This window comes from Barbus barbus, assembly GCF_936440315.1.
Source record: "Barbus barbus genome assembly, chromosome: 11".
Lineage (NCBI taxonomy): Eukaryota > Metazoa > Chordata > Actinopteri > Cypriniformes > Cyprinidae > Barbus > Barbus barbus.
Genome location: NC_136739.1, coordinates 30,582,273 through 30,604,156, shown reverse-complemented (window position 1 = coordinate 30,604,156; position 21,884 = coordinate 30,582,273). Strand labels below are relative to the sequence as shown.

The window sequence follows — 21,884 nt, the reverse complement described above, 5'->3', positions numbered from 1 at the left end:
TCCAGTGAAAAACTTGTCTCTGTTAAACCAGAAGAGAAGTCTGCACAGATCAAGCACAATTTACAAGCTAAAACGGTCTAAAACAATTCTGAACAAATATGTTGGTGTATTTTGATATGAGAGTCAACTGACTTTTTCAGTGGAGGAAGCATTATTATGGATTATGGACTCAAATTTTAGCCAGAAGCGACAGTTTAAAGTTGAAACGTTGATGGATTTGTTTCTTACAAACACACAGCTTTTGGCTTCTCAAGATGTTAACTGATGGACTGGAGTGGTGTGTATTGCTTGTGAATTATAATGATGTTTTTATCAGTTGTTTGGACTCTCATTCTGACGGCACCCATTCACTGCAGAGGATCCACTGGTGAGCAAGTGATGTAATGATACATTTCTCCAAATCTGTTCTGATGAAGAAACAAACTCATCTACAACTTGGATGGCCTGAGGGTGAGTAGATTTTCAGCAAATTTTGATTTTAGGTGAACTATTCCGCTTTCCCCTAAATCTGGCACACAAATGTTTTTGGATGTTTTTTGGTTGTTTTCTTAAAGCACGTAGCCGAAAGTGTAGTTTTTTTTTAGTTCCAAATGTTTTTATATCTCTAATAACTGATGGTTTTTGCAACACCAAGGTCATGGATTTGATTTCTAATAAACATGCATAATTATAAAATCCAAAAAATATTTAATGCATTGTGAATTGTTTTGGATAAAAGCATCTGCCAAATGCATGCACTGCTATGTGCTCACATCCGCTGCAAAATTTGGGTGCATTTGTGTGCACTAACTGCATAATTGTGCCAACATCAAGGAGAACACCACCTGTCAAGTGGTAATTTGAGTTTGAGATCCCTAGATTAGACCGGCAGCCAAGTGCAGAAGGAAGTAGTTTAAGTTCTGGTGTGACTTACATCATCTGATCCTGATCCAAATATGAGCAGGTCGAAGGGAATGGCCGCCACTATGTCTATAAGGAACCAGCCCTTGAAGTAATGGATGGCGATCTTCCCCGGATGGCTCACCACCTCCTCGTTCAAGTTCACGTAGGTGGTGCGAAAGTTTATGAGGATGTCGATGATGAACATGATATCCACCATTAAGTCCACGACATTGAGAGGGCTGCAGGAATAGCCACATTCCCGTCTTTTATGTTCCTCGCTGTCGTTGAGCAGGAAGGCAGCCGAGTACGGGGTGAGAATGGCGGTGTAAATCACCAGTAGCAGGATGAGCCAGTCCCACACCGCTTTGAACGGACTGTAGTGCAGGATGGTGAACTTATCCATGCGTGGAGCCTGGAGCATGTATTCTGGAAGCACGTCGGCGCCCAGCGACAACACCTGGAAATTTTTAAAAGAAAGCTGGATTACATAGCTGGATTATTACAAACATAGCTGGATTATTAAAAATCTCTCCCAATAATAGTTGATATTGCATTAGTTTACAGCTGTCAGTCACATATCCACAGGCCCATCATCATAATGCTGTATGTGACAGTTTCACCGCACCGCACATATTTCCCCTCAGTTGTCATTTATTTCTTTGCGGCTGATGCAATATTTCATGGAAAGCACCGGCACAACTGAGTTCCTCACATTTCATAAGCGCAGCGTGTCAGAGAGCCTCAAAGCATGACATACATATTCATTTATTTCTCTATAGTTGCACAGCACCAGCTGTCTCTGCTGTCACAAATGCTCACATTACATATAGCTTTCTGGATTATAAAGTCTAGTTGTCATGCATCTCAGGTTGTTTCTGAAGTTATCAGAGTGCTCTGCTCAAGGACAAAACGCTGCACAACACTTCACAAAATCTCCTTTTTCACATACTGAAATATGAAATATGCTATACATGTAACCGGATGTCCTTTGCCTTAATGCAATTCCTGAAGCGGAGGGTTCAGAATCTAAATTCTGATTCTCACAGCAATGGAATTTACTTTTATATTACTATTTCAGCAATAATGAAAGACACAAATTTTTATATGACCATTCCTTTTGTTGTTATATATTATTATATAGTATCTTACAGTACCTACATCCTACTTTTTTATTGAATGTTGTATCGGATGAAAGTGTGTTAAATTAATAAATGTAAAATCAATAAAAGACAATAAAATATATAATACAATAAAATCTTATTGTATTATAAAATTCTGATTACATTATTAAATGTCTCTGATAATCCGATAAAGAATTTATTTTTTTAACAATAATTGTTTTAAAATCAAACATGAAGAAATATTAATTGGCTTATTCTTGATTTTTAACAATGTTTATCCATTTCAAACCCATATGTAATGTAGTTTGTGTTGTATATTTTTATCTTAAAATAAATATAAAAATAAAAAATCAATAAAAACTTTCCATCACACAGTTTTTTTCCCCACAAAATAAGAATGCAGGTTTACCTAATGTGAATAATTTAACTTACAATCTGCAAAGGAGTGAAAAAATTTAATGTCAAAGAACTTTACAAAATAAGCAAAATAAGCTCTTTGTTTTACAAAATCTGCCATTTTCTGTCATTTGGATGCAAGTAAAGCACCACAGAAAACGTCTGGCTCATCTTTTGTGTTTTCTTCTGTCACTTCCAGCAATAATTTTAACCTTGAAATCAGGATTAGGCAAAAATAGTTGTAACTTCAGTTGTAATTCAGACAGGAATCATGCTATTGTGTCGGTTTTTCTGCTTTTAAGCAATAACACACAGCTTTCCTTTGCACTACAAAGGACTCAACCAGTGTTTCATTTCACTATTTTGCAAAGCCATTGAACAGCAGAAGTAAAAGCATTAGGATGATAATAGTCTGTAATCCAGCAGCGTGTGAGCAATTGAGCTCTGAATGAACACACACACCTTCCTGCAGGATTTAACCACCTTTGACCGTCAGCAAATGAGGTGTCTTTTCCTGATAAATACTTTATTAGAAATTATGACGGCAGCAGCAGTGATCAGCAGTGCTAGTTGATTTTTCTTTCTCTTTCTCTTTAAGAAAGTGATGAATTATGTATATTTTTCTCTCGCAGCCTCTCACGTGTTCAGGCAGGTCGGGGAAGGTAATGTAAGAATCGCTCAGTGAACGAGTCGACAACTCTGAAGTGAGGACTCGTGTCAATGGGCTGTCATCCACTTCCTTCACGGCTGGTCAGGAGATGAAGGTTTGACCCAGTACTGTGTGTTACGGACTTACAGCGCCGTGACTTTGACTTTCACTGAAGGGTATTTACAAAAGTCACTAACCTAGAAGCGCTGCTTACATAGGTGGCTACCTTCCTAGACAGCATCCTAATAAATTACTTATTTAGAAGGTGGCTGCAAATTTATCATTTGATTTTGACGTTAACATGTTGTTAAGTTATAAGCCTAAAATACACGCACAAATATTGAGTAAAATAGCCCATTTTAATTTTTTTAATTTTTCATTTATTTCATTCTTTCTTAAGAAGTCTCTTTTGCTTATCAAAACTGCAGTAAAAAAAAAAAAAAATACAGAAAAAACTGTAATATTATGAAATATTATTACAATTTAAAATATCCATTCTCCATTTGAATATATGCTAAAATATAATTTATTCCAATGATGAAAAGCTGAATTTTTCAGCATCATCACATGATCCTTCAGAAATCATTGTAATATGCTAATTGGCTGCTCAAAAAATATAGAAATAGAAAGTTAGAAATAGAAATATTTTGACACATTATAAATGTCTTTACTGTCACTTTTGATCAATATAAACCATCCTTGCTTAATAAAACTATTAATTTCTTACAAAGCAACTGACCCTAAATTTTTTTTGAATGGTAGTCTGTTTATTATTAACATTTCTATTGCATTGTCCACCATGTGGCATGCATTTTTGAGATTTTTCTGTGAAAAACACACGCAATGCTGCCTGAAAGTAGTCATACCTTTAGAAACATGCCAATAATGCCTTATAAATGAACAGATCTAGTGTGCAAACACACATGCAGTTTCATGGATTAAAGGGCAAATTCAATTTACACTTGAGTCTCTCACACAGCGACTGTCACAGTGCTACTGAATTGTGTTTTGCCAATATTTGGAGATCCATTTCCCAGAGGTGGTAGAAAATCCATCTTCATGCTCGGATGCTCTTTTGATGCATTTCGGTGTCACAAAAAGATGCTAAATATGGTTGAGGTACGGTGTGAGGATGTGACACACGGACTCTTGAATAATTACTGCTGGTTGCCCTGTACTCTTGCTCTCGTCTTAATATCCCTGAGGTTAAGTGCTATCCTCATTAGCATTTATTTGCACACACATGTCTGTTAGCATCATTTAATGTTGTGCAGGAGAATTTGTTACAGCTTGTTTGTGCTCGTTCACAAGACTATTGGATTTCCAATGGAATCATGAAGCACTTGACGCGTGCAATATTTCAAACAGATTACGCTCGCGACATATTGATTAACTCAAACTCCATGGAGGAGAAATAAAGCAAAAGCACATCCTCACCTGAGGGTCTTATTGAGAAACATGAAGGAAAAACAACCGATTTTACTCTGCTAAATCAATGTGAAGGATTTATAACCCAGGGAGTCTGTAATATCCATCTGTTAGCATTCACATTCATTTATTTTATGCTTTTAAGAGCCCTTTAAAAATAATGAGGACTAGTATATATGCTATTATAAAAGCTATACTATTCAAAAGTTTGGGGTCACTATGTTTCTTTTAATAATTTTATTCGGCAAGGGCACATTAAACTGATCAAAAGTGACAGTAAAGACATTTATTATGTTACAAAAGATTTCTATTTCAAACAAATACTGTTCTTTTGAACTTTATATTTATCAAAGAATCTATCTACACTCTTAAAAATAAAGGTGCTTAAAAGGTTCTTCAAGCGATGCCATAGAAGAACCATTTTTGGTTCCACAAAGAACCATTCAGTCAAAGGTTCTTTAAAGAGCCATCTCTTCCTTACCTTTTTAGAATCTGAAGAACCTTCTTTCACCACAAAGAACCTTTTGTGAAACAGAAAGCTTCTTCAGATGTTAAAGGTTCTTTACGGAACCATTTAGACAAAAAAGGTTCTTCTATGGCATCGTGAAGCACCTTTATTTTTAAGAGTGTATCTATCTATCTATACAGAGAGAGAGAGAAAAATATAATTTTTTTAAGCAAGGATGCATTTAATTGTTCAAAAGTCACAGTAAAGGATAAGGATTTCCATTTCAAATAAATGCTATTCTTTTAAAATTTATATTCTTTAAAGAATCCTGAAAAAAAAAAACATTTATCAGTTTCCACAAAAATAGAAAGCTATTTAAAATGTTTAAAATGTTTCTTGAACAGTAAATCAGTATATTAGAATGATTTCTGAAGGATCATGTGACACTGAAGACTGGAGTAATGATGCTGAAAATTCAGCTTTGATCACAGGAATAAATTACATTTTGTAATATATTCAAATAGAAAACAGTTTTGTACATTTCAAAATCACAATATTACTGTATTCTTTTTTTTTTTTCCAAACTTTGGAATAATGAGCACTAAGGAATTGTTCACAATAAGGCCAGAAACATGCATAATTAAGTAAATAGGGTCCTTTTTGCGTTGATGTTGACATTCACACCATCACACTTCAGTCTTACCTGTGTGACCTTCTCTGTGACGTTGTGTGTTCTGTCCTTGACCTTCGGTGCGATGATGGTTTTCTCTGAGGACGGAGGGGAAGGCGCTTTCTTATCGTTGGATTCGGAGAAGTTGAGTGCGATGAGCGGGATCTTGTTGATGGTGCTGTATTTGTTCAGATTGGAGTCTGAGGTGGATCCCAGCAGACTGGACTTCAGATGGTTGAACGGACCTGAAGGTAAAGAGTAAAGAAGAACCTGTGAATATCAAAGATTAGGTTTTCTCATTCATCTTGCATAAGGCATAAGTGATATAGCTAATATTCTTAATATATACCTCAGATGATTTCTGGGGATGTAATTCTGGTGATATGCAGCATTTTGGACTACTGGATTACTCATCTTTTTGTCCATTAAACTCTTAGTTCACCTATTCACTCACCATGTCATTCCAAACCTATATGAGCTAGGTAAGTAAACACTGACAAAACTTTCACTTTTGGAAAACCCATGTCATTAGACTAGTTTCACAGTCCACTGTCATGGAGTGTGTATAAGAATATTAAGACAAGGGTGTTTAATAGTGTAAAAAAAAAAGAAAATTAGATTAATTTCTGTGTTTCTGATTCATTGTCCATTTCAATGAATCAATTAAAAATGATCAATTTGTGATCAAATTATATGCAGGTAAATATTGCTTTTAATAATATTTACCTTAATTATTATTTACATTATTTAAATAAATATAAAAAAATGTAATATTAAATAAAAATATAAACATTTAACTACATTGCGTAAAAAAAATCCATCTAAAAATTTAAAATTTAAAAACAAAATGACGATTTAAGGCATTTCAGTGCAAATACTTAACTATCATAAGAAAAATAAAATAAAAAATGTGTAATATATTAGTTATATCACCCGGGCTTGATCTTGCCTTGAATAGTTGAATACATATTGTTTGCAAAATTAAATAAATATTTATAAAATTGTAATATTCAATAAAAATATTTAAAATGTATTTTAAAACAATTTAAGGCTTTTCAGGTAAAATGCTTATATATCATAAGATAATTAATATTCGTTAGATATCCCTGCCTTGCATATTTGAAAACAGAACATATTGTTTGCTCAGCTTAATGAACCATTTGAGTGAAACTCATCAGTGTTGAATTAAAATACCATCATCTAAACTGTAGATGTGAGATTTTACTGAAAGAATCAGGATTTTTAGTGCATTTCAAGCTTGCCATAAACATCATCATCCATGCTTGAAGCAAACATATGCAGTTCTGTAAGTGTCCATTAGCAATCCATTAAAATCATGTGCAATGTAAAAGAAAAGTGATAAATAGCAGTAACTCACAGCCTCTTTTGGCATACAGCTTTAATTCAAACTCTGATTAGAGAAATGTCCTTCAGAACTGAAAGAGGCCGTGCTGGTTAACAGCTGATGGAAATCATTCAGCATGCAGCATTGATCTCCTGTCCCGGTGCATCAGTCCCGGTCAATGGGACGTGAAGAGGAACTGCCTGTACAAGTCTGAATCACAACCACCTCAACACAAGAAGGTCTAGACTAGAGCTTTATTGAAATAGCAGCAAATTTCCTGTATGATCTAATCAAGGCATCGATAAGAGCTGAGAGGAGAAATCAGGCTGAAAATGGATAATCACGACACGGCATGATGTCCCGGACACTCTGATGATGCTCTGATCTGAAGTCTGAATGTGCTTTTGAGCAAAGATAACAGGTTTGATCTGGATTTTTTAAGAATGTTGAGTTAAGCAGTCTAAGCTCTGATTATATTGGGGGTGTCAAACTTTATTTTACGCTGAAAACTGGACCTAAAGCTTGCGGTATTCATGGAAAATGAATGCAGAAAACATGATCTTCTAATGAGCTTATAGAGGCTGCTTCCATATAAAGACAAGTTCAGCATAAAAAGTGTTTTCATTTACAGACCCGCTTTTCTCTCAAGTTCAGAAAGCACAGACTTATTTTATGATTATGATTATATGAACATCAGGGTTATTGTAACTAAAACTAAAACCTTAAAAATACATTTGAAATATTACCTCAAATAATTTTTCTCATTTTCATTTAATTTAAGTCAAAGCTCTAAAATAACTAAAACTAAAATGGACATAACAAATTAATAAAAACTATATACAGACTTTACAAAAAAAAAATAAAACAAAATGACTAAAAATTAAACTAAAATCAAAATGAAATTAAATGAAAACTGGAAAATAAAAATCAATGAAATAAAAATGAATTTAGAATGTTACTAAAACCTATGATCTCAGTCTCAGTGATACTAAAATAACACTGATAAACATTAAATTAATTTTTTGTACCCGTACATATGGCTCTGAGCAAATCATAATTCACAAAATTATAAATTATCAATATATTACACACTGAAAAAAGTTTGGTGTAGAAACAATTTTTCAAAATTCTGTCATTTTATAATGAATAGCAAGTGTTTTTTTTTAGCATTATTTAATAATTATTTTCTCAAATAATCCCACAGGCCAGACTGGACTCGTTTGTGGACTGAATCGTGTTTTTAACACTCCTAAATGACATTACTGGTGCTGTAAGTAGACAGTAATATGAAATGACTGTGAACCTGCTGTGCGTTTTAAGCATGCAGAAGCAGACAGTTCTTATGCATTCACACAGAATACAGTGTTACCTTTCGAACCGCTTCCGTGGTCTGAAATGGAGGAGTATAGAGATTAGAAAAAGAAAATAAGGCAATGTGCCCAAATTCTTTGAAGAAAACATTTAATTGAGATAATTCTTGTGAAAAATGAAAGCACACATGCTTCTTTTAAAGGTGCCATAGAATGAATTGATACAATATTTTAAATTGTTCTCTGATATCTACATAGAAGGTATGTGGCTTAGGTAAGGACAAAAATTCTCCAGAAATGGTTTTAAAAGTGCATTTACTAGGATTTCTCCCTAGAATGAAATGGTCTGTTATTGGCTTATTTGGAAGGATCATAAATAATAATGTTGAGCTCTGCTCTGATTGGCTGTTTCACAGTGCGGCTAGCTCACACAGCAGGAAGAAAAACATAGGGAGGAAAATATATATTTCAATACTTTCTCTCGCAGTTATATCATCGGGTAATTATACTGTATATAAAATGCGGGCATCAGGGAGATTAATATACGGGGCACTGAAACTGCTTTCAAATGCATGATCGTTTTTACTTTCACTTTCGCTTTCGAGATTCGCGATCGCACGTACTCTGTTTATACTATGGAGCGGCAGTACTTACCACACATTTTACAAGATTTTACAAGATCATTTTACAACATTTTACAGCCTGTCAGTGGTGCTCAAGATCTGTAAATCATTCGCCATCATCCTTATCTCTCCTTACTCTTTTTATGTAGTAAGTGAAATTTTATGTACTGTAAACAAGCTACCTCTAGCAAGAAGCTACGACATTAGGGGATTCACTTGGGAGCCCCAATCACCTCTGATATTAAGAGAAAACACCAATGAATATTGGCTAGTGAATTTTGCATACCTGAGCCATTCCCCGTGCATACGGGTATAAATAGGCGACAGGTGCATCCACTCATCAGATTTTTGCTTCGGAGCCGAGTGGATGAGAAGGTTGCTGATCTCCACAAAGCCTTTCCACCTCTTTATTTTGTTCCCGGTTGGCCTTACGGTGCAGTCAGCGGTGTCCCTCCAGCAGCGATTCCCCTGGGCACTTCAACTGAAAGAGCAAATTCTAATAGAGCAAATCGCGGACGGTTTCTCTGAACACAGACGGAACACTTTCCGTCCGTGTTCTCTTGGTTGCGGTCGTTACCTGTCTGCGGATGACGGACATGATCGTTGTCTTTAGTGTTTGGGCATCCAACACTCTGAAGATGCGTTCGTGAATGATTCATGCGCCTGATGTGGTCATATGAACATGACGGCGCTGCGATCTCGCCTTTCTTTTCTGAAAAGATTGCCACCCTCTGCCGCCACCCGTTCCGGTCTCTCTGGCTCGAGCAGAGGACTGCCGGCTGGCACTCTGGGAGATCTGAGGGTGATAGTAAGAGCTTCTCCGCCGGGAACGTCCCCACGGACCTCTTACTCCTCACGCAGCGATCGAACCATCCAGTTCCTGAGTGATCTCGCTGGTTCATCCCACGGGGCTGCCAGCATTTCATTCAGTGCGCCACCCGAGGATCAGATGTCGATTGCAGCTTCGGGGGATGGGCTTTCGTCCTCCCAGGATAAAGGTTCGGCGGGGCTATCCTGCAGGTACACCAAGCCAAGGCTCTAAAACAAATGCACAAGGGTAGTACCGACCCGGGGTTGATGCAGGAGCTGCGCACAGCGACTGACTTTGCCCTCCGGGTGACAAAAGTCACGGCGTGGTCCCTCGGGAAGGCGATGTCCACTCTCGTGGCCCAAGAGCGCCATCTCTGGCTCAGATAGCCCGCGACCTATCTTGCTTCGGTGGCAGTCTGAGACGCACATGTCTTGCGCAAGGAGATTGCTGGCCTCCTGGCAAAGGATACAATCGAGCCGGTCCCTCCAGCCGAGATGAGGCAGGGGTTTTACAGCCCTTACTTCATTGAAGGCGGTGGCCTTCGACCAATCCTGGATCTGCGAGTCTTGAATTGGGCCCTGCACAACCTCCCATTCAAGATGTTGACGCAGAAGCGCATTATCAAGTGCATCCAGTCCCGGGATTCGTTTGCAGCGATCGACCTGAAGGACGGTTACTTTCATGTCTCGATCCACAGACTGTTCTTACGGTTCGTGTTCGAGGGGCGGGCATGGCAGCACAGGGTCCTCCCCGTCAGGCTATCCCTGTCCCCCCGTGTCTTCACGAAGGTTGCAGAGGGCGCCCTTGCCCCGGTATGGGCGCCCAATCAGTGCTGAACTGCCTGAGTTCCTTCAGAGACAGGACAGTGGTTCCGCTGAAACAGTTTCAGAGGCTCCTGGGGCATATGGCATCTGCAGCTGCAGTCTCGCCGCTCGGGTTGCTTAATATGAGATCACTTCAGCACTGGTTACACTCACGAGTCCCGAGATGGGCATGGCGCCGCGGTACACATCGTGTGACAATCACGCAATCGTGTCGCCGCTCTTTCAGCGCCTGGACGGACCTTGCCGGGGTGCCCTTAGAACAAGTGTCCCGGCATGTTGTTGTCACAACAGATGCCTCCAGCACGGGATGGGGCGCTACATGCAACCGGCAGGCAGCCTCGGGGGTCTGGACAGTCTGATGCCAGGCCCAGTATTGGTGTTAGCTTGCCCGGGTCTCCGGTCAGCCTCTGTACTGCGCTAGGTGTCCATATGGCTTAATTCCCTACGGGTAATCCCATATGTGTATTCTTCCACGGTAAGGTTTCCCCCTTGGTAAACCCGTGTCTTCCCCTTGACAGAACATTCTGTCTGGCTCTGCTGGCAGCTCTCCTCCCTACTCCTAGGTAGGACCTGCCTCAGAGTCCCATTCCATATGTAGTACTGCCCCAGGCCTGGGTCAGTCCATACCAGTGTCTCTACGTGTTACCTCCCTATGGGCAGGATGTGGCCTCCGTAGCGCCCTTCTTCGGAAGGCTTGCTTCCCTATTGTTACTGTCAAGCTGTAACAACAAATAGGAAAGAATTGAAGCAATCTTTCACTGAAGGTCGAAATCCCTTCCAGACTCTGTGGGGAAAGGAACAGCGGCTTGGCTGTCTCCAGCAGTGATGTACTCACCACTGGTCCCTGCGGGTACCAAGGTCAGCAAATTTGCGCTGGGGCGATGGGAAGGTTGCAACCTTTGCAGGGCATTTGTCTGTCACGCGCTTGCTTGTCAACATCTGCATGCCTGAGGTTGTGACGGGGAACCACTTTTGGTGCTATATAGCACCATATATTTAAAGGTGTTTTACAACACATTTGTCAAATGGTGCTATGTAGAACCATAAGAGGTGCCATATTGTATTGTATTTCTTCAACAAAATGGTGCTAAACAGTACCAACAGTGGTTCTTTGGCTCGTAAAGAACTTTTAAGGGGCTTAACAGGTTTTTTGTACGGCAGTGGTGCTATATAGCACCTTAAATCACCCCAAAAAAACACTGAAGAACTATACAGGAGCTTAACAGGTTCTGTATATGGTAGCCGTGCTATATAGCCCCTGAGTCATGCCAAAGAACCCGTGAAGAACCACTGAAGCACCAAGATTTGGTGCTATACAGCACTAAAAGCGGTTCCCCTATGATTACGGGCCAAAGAACCACTTTTAGTGCTATACAACACAATTTTTTTAGAGTGTAACCATGTCCCTTTTATTAGAATGCATTATTTGTTTTCTGTACCTTTCTGAATACAGACACCAACCCATCCCTGCACTTCACATCCCCTGCACAGCCTGGAACATAACATTTATTTCCATGATCTGCCATTTTCACCATTGTCCTCGCTTGTTTTTTCACAATACCTGCAGAACTTCTGATGGGTCGGCTGGCGGCTGGCCTAGAACATGGGTGACTATATGCAAATGTTGGGGGCATAACTATTAGTGATCCCAACTGTAACGTCACAGTCAGTGTTATGTTCTGATTCGCCTATTTTTCAGTGGTCTTTTTATTCATGAGATTTAAGACGGAGGAAACAATGGTGTTTGAGGCTCACGGTATGACATTTCCATATACAGAACTCTTATTATTCAACTATGCCAAGATAAATACAGTTTCCCATTCTATGGCACCTTTAAAGCTGATGAGTGCCAGCAGTGGATAATTTCATATTTTGGTCCTTTAGAATGACTCCATTATGATGCCATTATAATTGTCATTTCTTGCTGTTAGATGTGATCATCATTCATCAATAAAAGCAATGAAATCACTACACTGGAAAATTACACATTCCTGTCTACATTAATCGTGCACTAACTAATGCGCATTATGACGGTTGAGTTAATCAATTGCACAGCTTAAATGCACTTCATAATTCAAACAAGGTTTAAATCAGCGTAAAGAAAACGGCTTCAGAGATCCTCAAATTACAGAACCATTTCATATTCATTCAGTTTAAAATTTGCATAATAGCCAGATATGACTCAGGAAAACCTCATATTGTATTATATCTTACACCACAACAATCTTAAATTGTGGTATTTTTTTCCTCTTTTAATCTGTAAAAGAACAGTATTACAGATTATATTACAAATAAAGAAAAAAATTATAATTATAAGAGCCTTCAAGTATTTTCAAGTAACAAGTAAAAGTAAAGTAAAATTTTATTTAATTTAATTTTTAGTGCTGTCAAATGATTAATCACGATTAATTGCATCCAAAATAAAAGTTTTTGATTACATAGTATTTGTGTGTATTTGTGTGTAATGTGTATATTTATTATGTACAGTATATATAAATACACACCCATGCTTGTATATATTTAAAATTTTACATTTATATATTAAATATATTTATATGTAATATAAATTATATGAATATAAATATTTACATGTAAATACATATAAATATTTTCAAAATATATACTGTATGTGTGTGTATTTATATGTACATAGTAAATATACACCGTAAACACAGATATATTATGTAAATAAAAACTTTTATTTTGGATGCGATTAATCACGATTAATTGTTTGACAGCACTATTTATTTTATTTATCAGAAATTATTAGGGCTACTATTATGACTAATATGCTGTTAAACATACTCCTTTTATTTTAAACAACATCCTAATACATTATATTATAAATAATATTTTTTATATTAATTTAAGCAACTTTTATATTATGTATAACATTATTCTTTTAAACGAGAAATAGAAGAAAAAATTATAATATTATAACTTATAATATTTATATATTTTTAATATTTAACATTTAAAAACTATTTAACCAAAAAATAACATTATTATTATTTTATTTTCACAGGAATAAATTGTATTTTAATATATGAAAATTATTATAATATAATATAAAGTAAGTTTTAGTCCTCACCTTCACTTGCGTGTCTGTCTGTAAACAGGCGTTTGGAGTTGGAGCTCAGTCCTTCGATGTCGTGAACGGAGGAGGCCCGTCTCCTGCTGCACATGCTGTCTCTGGAGATGGACTGGGCCAGGCAGGTGCTGGACTGCGCTTGAGACGGACTGGGCCGGTCCCAGGGTAGCTTGGGTGACGAGTGGTCGAGGGGTACGGACGCGCTGACCGGGGACGAGTGAGGGCTGGAGCTGATGAGCGCCCGCGTGTCGTTGGCATCCGCTGGACTCGAACCGTCCTTGGTGGGCGATCGGACATCCATCACGGCCACAGAGTCGTCACTGGCCCTGGGTGAGTTCACCATCACTGAGTCTGGATCATCCTGCGGGAGAGACTGCTTGCTGGTGCCCAACAGCGTCAAGCCTGGCAGACGGAAGCGGAAGAATCTTCCTTTTCCTGGAGGTATTTCAAAAAAATTATTATTATTATTTATTTTTATTATAGAAACAGAAACTCTCACAGAGTTTTTGGGTTATTTTTTTGTTAATTATATATAAAATGTATAATTGAAAACACTTGAATGCTGTTATTTAATTTAATTTATTATTTTATTAGGGCTGCAATTATAACTAATATGCTGTTATAAACAAATTTAATTAAAACAGCCTTCAAGTATTTCTCAGTGTCCAAGTTTTTTTTTTTTCTAACTTTTGTTTAATATTTTTATTTTTTGTTTTACTTTATTTTATTTTAATTTTACTGTATTTATGAGACACTGAGAAATACTTGAAGGATGTTTTTATTCTTTATTTTATTTTATATCAAATTAAATTAAAACAGCCTTCAAGTATTTCTCAATTTCCCAATTTAATTAAATTTTATTTCATTGTTTATTTTATTTTATAAGAAATTGAGAAATACTTTAAGGCTGTTTTAATTTAATTTATTAAATTACATTTTTTATGAGAATGAGAAATTGAGAAATACTTGTAGGATTTTATTTAATTTTATTTATTAAGGCTGTTGTTAATATGCTGTTAAACACACTCCTTTTATTTAAAGATAAATATTCATGTAAATATTAACAAATTAAATTACAACAGCCTTCAAGTATTTCTCAATTTCTTTATTATTTTATTTTATTATTACTATACAATATATTATCATTAATATACATTTTTTAATACTTTGACAGTGGGGAGAGTCAAAATATACACAAAATACAGAAAATATAGATATATATACAGAAAATGATTTAATAATTTATTACTATTATAATTTTTTAGATTTTCCTTCAGCGAGATTATCAAGGTTGACTCTCCCCGAATGAAGAATGGCTGTTTTATCATATTTCAGAAGTGGCTACTGAATACACTGAAATGAGTTGGCAGCACCGCTGGCAGTGTTATTATAAGAACAAGCGCATTCAGCAGACGTGCAACTTGAGCGGTCAACATTCATTCCCACAATGCATCTCCCCCAGGATAACAACAGTCTGACATATGGCTCATTTGTTCAGCCGTGCCTTTAATTATCCCACCGGCCTTTGGTCTGAATTCATCCCTCAGCACGGACACAGATCACCACTGCTTTAATTAGCAGCTCCTCAATGTGTTTTTTTGTTTAAAACAGGATGTGATCAAACAAATCCAGCGTTTCCCTGTGGATTTCAGTATTTCTTCTCCAGTGCATCAGCACTTTGAAGACTAAATTGCAGTACACACTTTCTAATAAATAAGGTCGACTTCAAGAGAAAGCTACCAGACTAGTTTGGCTGGAATCTCATGAATGACGCTGGACTTCACTTTCATTCATGCACTCACCAGAGAACAGAACACATCTATCTATCTATCTATCTATCTATCTATCTATCTATCTATCTATCTATCTATCTATCTATCTATCTATCTATCTATCTATCTATCTATCTATCTATCTATCTATCTATCTATCTATCTATCTATCTATCTATCTATCTATCTATCTATCATCAAATCAAAGTTGATAATATCATCTATTGATCAGTTGTTTAGGTGTCTAAATTATCACACAGTTATTTTATTATATTTTTAAATAATTTTAAAGCTACAAATGCTATACAGTACAAATACTTGACAGTGAATGTTTATTAATATTTTAAATTAGCTTTAATTTGTATGATTTGTTTTAATTTCATTTTCATTGTAGTTTGTTTTATTTTTCTATATTAGTTCTCATTTTTATTAGTTTTAGTACTTCAGCTTAAACTGATTTAAATTTATTTCAGTTAGTTGCCAAAGCAACATGTTTAAGTTTAACATTTAATATTTATATTTGAATTTACAGGTTTTATTTAAATTATTTTAATTTACAATAACAACACTGTAACACATTATTAGTGTTTATGCCATTATATATTTATCCACGCAAAGTGTTTTAGCTATCTAAATGATCACAAATTTTATATTTATTTTTATTTTTAAGCTACAAATATTCTTCTTCTTTGGTGTTATTCTTCAGAGATTTCAATGGCAGATGCAGAATTAAAATAGCACATTCATTTGTGTGAATATGAGTTAAAATATCAGTGTATCTCTAGTATGTATCTACATGCTTAAAGTCTAGTATCACTGCACCTTTAATGCAGAGTTTTTCTCTCCCATTTTACTTTTCGAACAACTTACAAAACCTGTGCTCAAACACCTGCAGCTAATTATCTGAAGACCTTTAACAGCTGATTATTGAGACATTACAGTACGCAGGTGTGCAGAGAAGACAGAATGACCCGAACGACTCGCTCGCTAAATTATAGCGTGCTTAAAGAGGAGCAGGTGTTTAACCCGCTGGTCTCAGTGTTGTGTGCAGGACTGTAAACACTCCTCAGGAGGGCTGCTTGGGACGCTCAATCACAATGGAGGGTTGTAAGTGAGCCAGTGTTTGGGAATATGAGGATTCCTCACTCAGCGGCTCTTCAGGTCCTGTCACTGCCGCCCGCTGCCCGTCTGCCGTCACAAACACACACGATGCCCCCTACAGCGCTCCCGCAAACATCAGGGGTGTGTGTGCGTTTCACAGTTATACAACGGCTGTTTAGAGGTTACAACGGAAGAAGAAACAGAATATAATCCTCCTTAATTATATTTATCTGTCATTATTATCTGAATTATGCTATTATTGTTTGTGCTTACAAAGACTGATATTTCACACCTTTTTTCTTGGTTTTTAATAATTTTAGTACTTCAATTTGTTTTAGTTAGTTACCAATGCAAACATTTTTTAATGTATTCTATTTCAGCTTTATTTTAGTTACTGAATACAATACAATTCAATAACATTGCAACCTATAATAATAATAATAATAATTATTATTATTATTATTACTACTACTTATTTTTATGCACATTATCTGTGTAGAGGTTAAAATGGAAGAAGAAGCAGAATCATGCAATATAACATCCTCCTGAATTACATTTATTGTATTGTGTTTTATTATTAAATGGATGCTTATTGGTTGTGCTTACTAAACATTGTTTCTGCTTATCATATTTTTTGTCATTTTATTTTATTTTTTTGTAATATTTCTTTATAGCTCCAATTATTTTTTTTTTATTATTTCAGTTAGTTCTCATTTCAACTTCTTTTAATTTAACATTTTATATTGCATATTATTTCTGCTTTAAATAGTTTTAGTTAATATCAACATGGACAAATTTTATATTGTATTATTTTTACGCCTTTATCTGTTTTGAGGTTAAAATAGAAGAAACAACAGAATCTAGTATAGTATAATATATATAAAAATATTACTATTACTTCTACTTACTCAAGAGATATGCTTATTATTACAGAATGCATGTGTGTCATTAAATAAGACTCCACTTTCATCAACATGGACAACAAGGAGATATGAGTTGTTTATTACTTCAGATGACATGTAGAACTAGATCAGTGTCGTTTTAGTATTATTTATTTGCTATTGTAGTTTTTATTAATTTTTTGAATGAGCTTTTATATTTTCAGTTTTCATTTTAATTAGAATTGTATTTCTTATTTTTAATGATTTTTTAATATTACTATTTATTTCAGTTTTAGTTTTTACTTATAGTAATTTCAGTGTGTGAACAATTCAGTTAGTTGTTAAGGCAACCTTTTTTAATTTGTATAGTTAAATTTTTCATCTAATATTTATATTTTATTACAGCTGTATTTCTATTAACACACATGCTCTAATAGGTTTTATTTTTTAGTTATCTGTAATAATAATAATCATGTTGACTGCATTACAGTAATGGATTCACAAGAATAACTAAAAAAAAAAAAAAAAACCTCAATTATGCAATGTTCAGATTACAATAATGAGAATTTTGGGGCAAAAATTGGTATGCATATAATACCACAGTGTCGTATTGGTCCCAAATAGGTTTTATGTTCTTTATGCAAAACAGAATTTCTGATTGTTTATTTTGATGATGCAATGAAAAATGGCACTCATTCATATCTAAGAGCTTAAACACACTTGTGTTGCACTCGGATGACTTTCTGCAAGCTCCTGACACAGATGAAGATGATCTGGTGAATGAGAGTGTGAACTCTGAGCGGTGATTCTGCTGTGTGTTTGCACACATTACTGCTGTCCAGCACTTTAGACTCTCTCAGGAAGAACAAGAGGACACATCACTTCCATGCCACAGAAAAGTCAAACGTCAAGCTTTGTGATTCCTGACGTCTGAGATGAGTGATGTTGACGGCGAGAATGTCAGTCAGAGGCAGGAGGTTAATTGAGCATAATAAGATATTAAACTGACAGACAGGCAGTAGCTAGTCAGGCTGGGAAAATACACATCCAGCACCCATACGATCAGCACTGGAGCTCCTCAGGGCTGCGTTCTCTCCCCACTGCTCTTTTCCCTCTACACCAACGACTGCACATCTAAAGATCTGGTCATTTCCTTTTCTTCCTGTGACTGTCAGACTTTAATACTCAATCATGTTCTCTGCACAAAATCTCTCTCTGTCAGTCTGCACTCCAGTGCTGGAAACACTAGCCATCTAGAACACAGAAATGCTGCCTGGACAATTTTACACCATTTGGCTGTCAGAAAAATAGGAGAGTTGAAGTTAAATAATTTCAATAACTAGTTTACCCCCCAAAAATAAAAATAAATAAAAATCATTCATCATTGACTCATTATTGGTTCATGAGGCCCTGGGGGAGATCTTACAAATCATGCACAAGGTTTTATTTATAATCATTTGTTTATTAAAGCTGCAGTCCGTAACTTTCTTTTTTGGTTAAAAATGATCTATCAATATTTGAGCAAGTACATAACCAGCCAGTCTTCAAAACTATCGCCTTACCTTAGACCGATTCACAACGGTAAGCTTATTATAATGCTTCTAATTTGAGTGGTACGGGTAGGTTTTCGCGGGAAAATTCGAGCATGGCACTGCGTCATTACGTCAAGTCTGTAAACATAAAGAAGTTGTCCCGGCTAACAGGCTATCGCATGTGAGGATCCTGCAGGTGGAGGATCGTTAGCCTTTTCTCACAGCAGCTAGAATAATTAAATTGATCATTTTGATGGTGGCTTGTAATCCAGAAAGGATTATGTGTTTATGAAACACATGTGAATGAAATTCAATTATATTCCAGTTTTAAATGTGCTTCTGATTACAGATAGCCTGGGATTACACAAGATTTGTATTTTAAAGACAACCAGTTCGAAGGGAGCATAATTTGCTTTTAAGAATTTCTTAATATGAAATTTGAATGGTATGACAATTAGATATTAGACTGTATAGAAATTAAAATCTACACCATAATACACAATACTCATAGTCACGCAATGCTGATGTTGTTAACATTAATAATTTGAGAATAAAGTATAACAGTATAAGTATAATAATAATTTGCATGGTTTGATGTGATATGAGCTAACCGATCTTTAGATTTAATCACCATTAGTAGCGCGATTTATGGTAATGCTTTTTTCCTCAGTTGGGCAGAACAAGCGTGGCAGACTTGTTACTTACTTGTTCAGATGACAATATATGGTGAAAATTCTTATTTGGGTCATATATTCCAAGACGTAGGCTAGAATCTGTGATTGCGAAGTATAGTAAGTACAGTAAATATCCACACCGGTGCGGTGACTGATAGACTGATACACATACTCATAATAAAATATTAGATTCATCCGCGCTGGAGCCGTGCCGGAGCACATCCCACGCAAGCAAGATAATTCCGCACAAAGCTGCAATTGCAGGTTTTCAACCAGAGATGGCGACAAAGAGGCAAAACTTACGGTCTGCAGCTTTAAATGAAAAACTTAAACAATAAGCATGCCGCACATGTGTAGTTGAAAGCTAATTCTCGTTTTACAGATATCTAATTTTTTATCAAATAAAAAAATCTTATATATTGAAGCAAACATTTTTATAATTACATTTTTACTTGTATTTTTAATATTAATTATATTGTGTGTTTTTTATTATTTAGTGCATGTATTATACTTGTATTACATACAAATGAAAATATTGCCCCAAACTCTGATTTGATTATTTTCTCTTTTTATTAGGTCTTGGAGGAATAAGAGATCAAATGAAGTCTTATTTTGTGTGTATGTGTGGGTGTGTACTTTTTTTTTACATTTTACTTTTTATTTTGAGATGATTCATTATCTTTTATATTGTATATAATACCATAACTGGTTTAGGCTGCTAGTGCATATTTAATATCTAGTTTTCATTTTCTCCTACTAAGACTTAATCCAGATAAATTGGTTTGAACAGAAAACGAAATGGCCAATACAGGCGTAAACACTGGCTGTTGATTCCATTATAGTGCAGATATACAGAACATTACAAAAGGCTCTATCATAACAAATTATTCATGACAGCAAGTTTGTGTGTGTGTGTGTCTGTGTGTGTGTGTTTGTGCACAGCAGTCACAGCGCATATGCAGATTGCTTGATTTTAAGGTCATATGTTGTTTGGTTAGCATGATTCTAATGCACATTAGCATGTAAATTACATTGCATTTTCTGTTTTCTAATCATTGCAGAGGAATGATAGACTTCTGCTGTCTAAGAATGTGACATTCATATTCAGACTGACAAAGCTTCTATTTCTAAATGCACTAGAACCTGGGGATTCCATCCCATGATTCCAGCACCTCCATTTGTTGCTATGATACTGGCAAGTTTATGCATAATTAGTTTCTTGTTTGCCCCAAAAGTCACTTCATTCTAAATTTGAATGTCAAAGGGATTCTGCACATACTTGTAGTAAAGAATTTTAAATATTTGTTTGCATATATGATCTGATGGTATATTCTTTTGCATGTTAAAATCTACAGTTAAAGGAATAGTTCACTCAAAAAGGATTTTTTTTAAATATTTACTCAGGCCATCCAAGATCTATATGAGTTTGTTCCTTCATTAGAACAGATTTGGTGAAATGTAGCATTCCATCACTTGCTCACCAATGGATCCTCTGCAGTGAATGGGTGCCGTCAGAATGAGAGTCCAAACAGCTGATAAAAACATCACAATAATCCACAAGCAATCCACACCACTCCAGTCCATCAGTTAACATCTTGTGAAGTGAAAATGCATCATTAAGAATCAGGAGAAAAATCTGCTCAGATCAAGCACCGTTTACAAGCCAAAACAATTCTAAACAAATATGTGGGTGGATTTTGATGTGAGAAGACAACAGTGGATAGATATTTTCACTGGAAGAAGCGTTATTATGGATTATGGACTCGTATTTTAGCCGGAAGTAACAGTTAATAGTCAAAATGCCTTAATGATAAATTTGTTTCTTACAAACACACAGCTTTTCACTTCAGAAGACATTAACTGATGGACTGGATTACTTGTGGATTATTGTGATGTCTTTATCAGCTGTTTGGACTCTCATTCTGACGGCACCCATTCACTGCAGAGGATCCATTGCTGAGACACTGATGCAATGCTACATTTCTCCAAATCTGTTCTGATGAAGAAACAAACTCATCTACATCTTAGATTACTTGAGGGTGAGTAAATATTCAGAAAATTTCCATTTTTGGATGAACTATACCTTTAATGTTAGTGCTTTCCAATTTATGCTTTTTAAGTGCTTTTTAATCAAGTTCTACAGCACATGACTTAAACTATACTAAAACTAAAAATTTGCACCAGACTTGACTTAAATTTGTGGCTGTTCCTTATACAAAGCTATTACACATCACTTGGAATATAGTGCACTGTCATGATGTTTTTACTGCCTTTTTTGAATGAAATCCTCCACTTTTCATTGTCTGAGCAGCTCAAACATTCTGTC

General features: G+C 35.9%; 1 protein-coding gene across 1 annotated transcript in view; it reads right to left on the bottom strand.

Annotated features, from left to right (window-relative positions):
• Positions 1-21,884, bottom strand: part of LOC306877452 (voltage-gated inwardly rectifying potassium channel KCNH7-like) — a gene marked incomplete at both ends in the record, with an annotated part of 93,322 nt that overhangs the window by 38,581 nt on the left and 32,857 nt on the right. Inside the window, 3 exons of the mRNA XM_079429221.1 lie at positions 914-1,339; positions 5,628-5,839; positions 13,599-14,033. Coding sequence (XP_079285347.1) covers positions 914-1,339; positions 5,628-5,839; positions 13,599-14,033 — 1,073 coding nt within the window. The remainder of the gene's footprint in view (positions 1-913; positions 1,340-5,627; positions 5,840-13,598; positions 14,034-21,884) is intronic.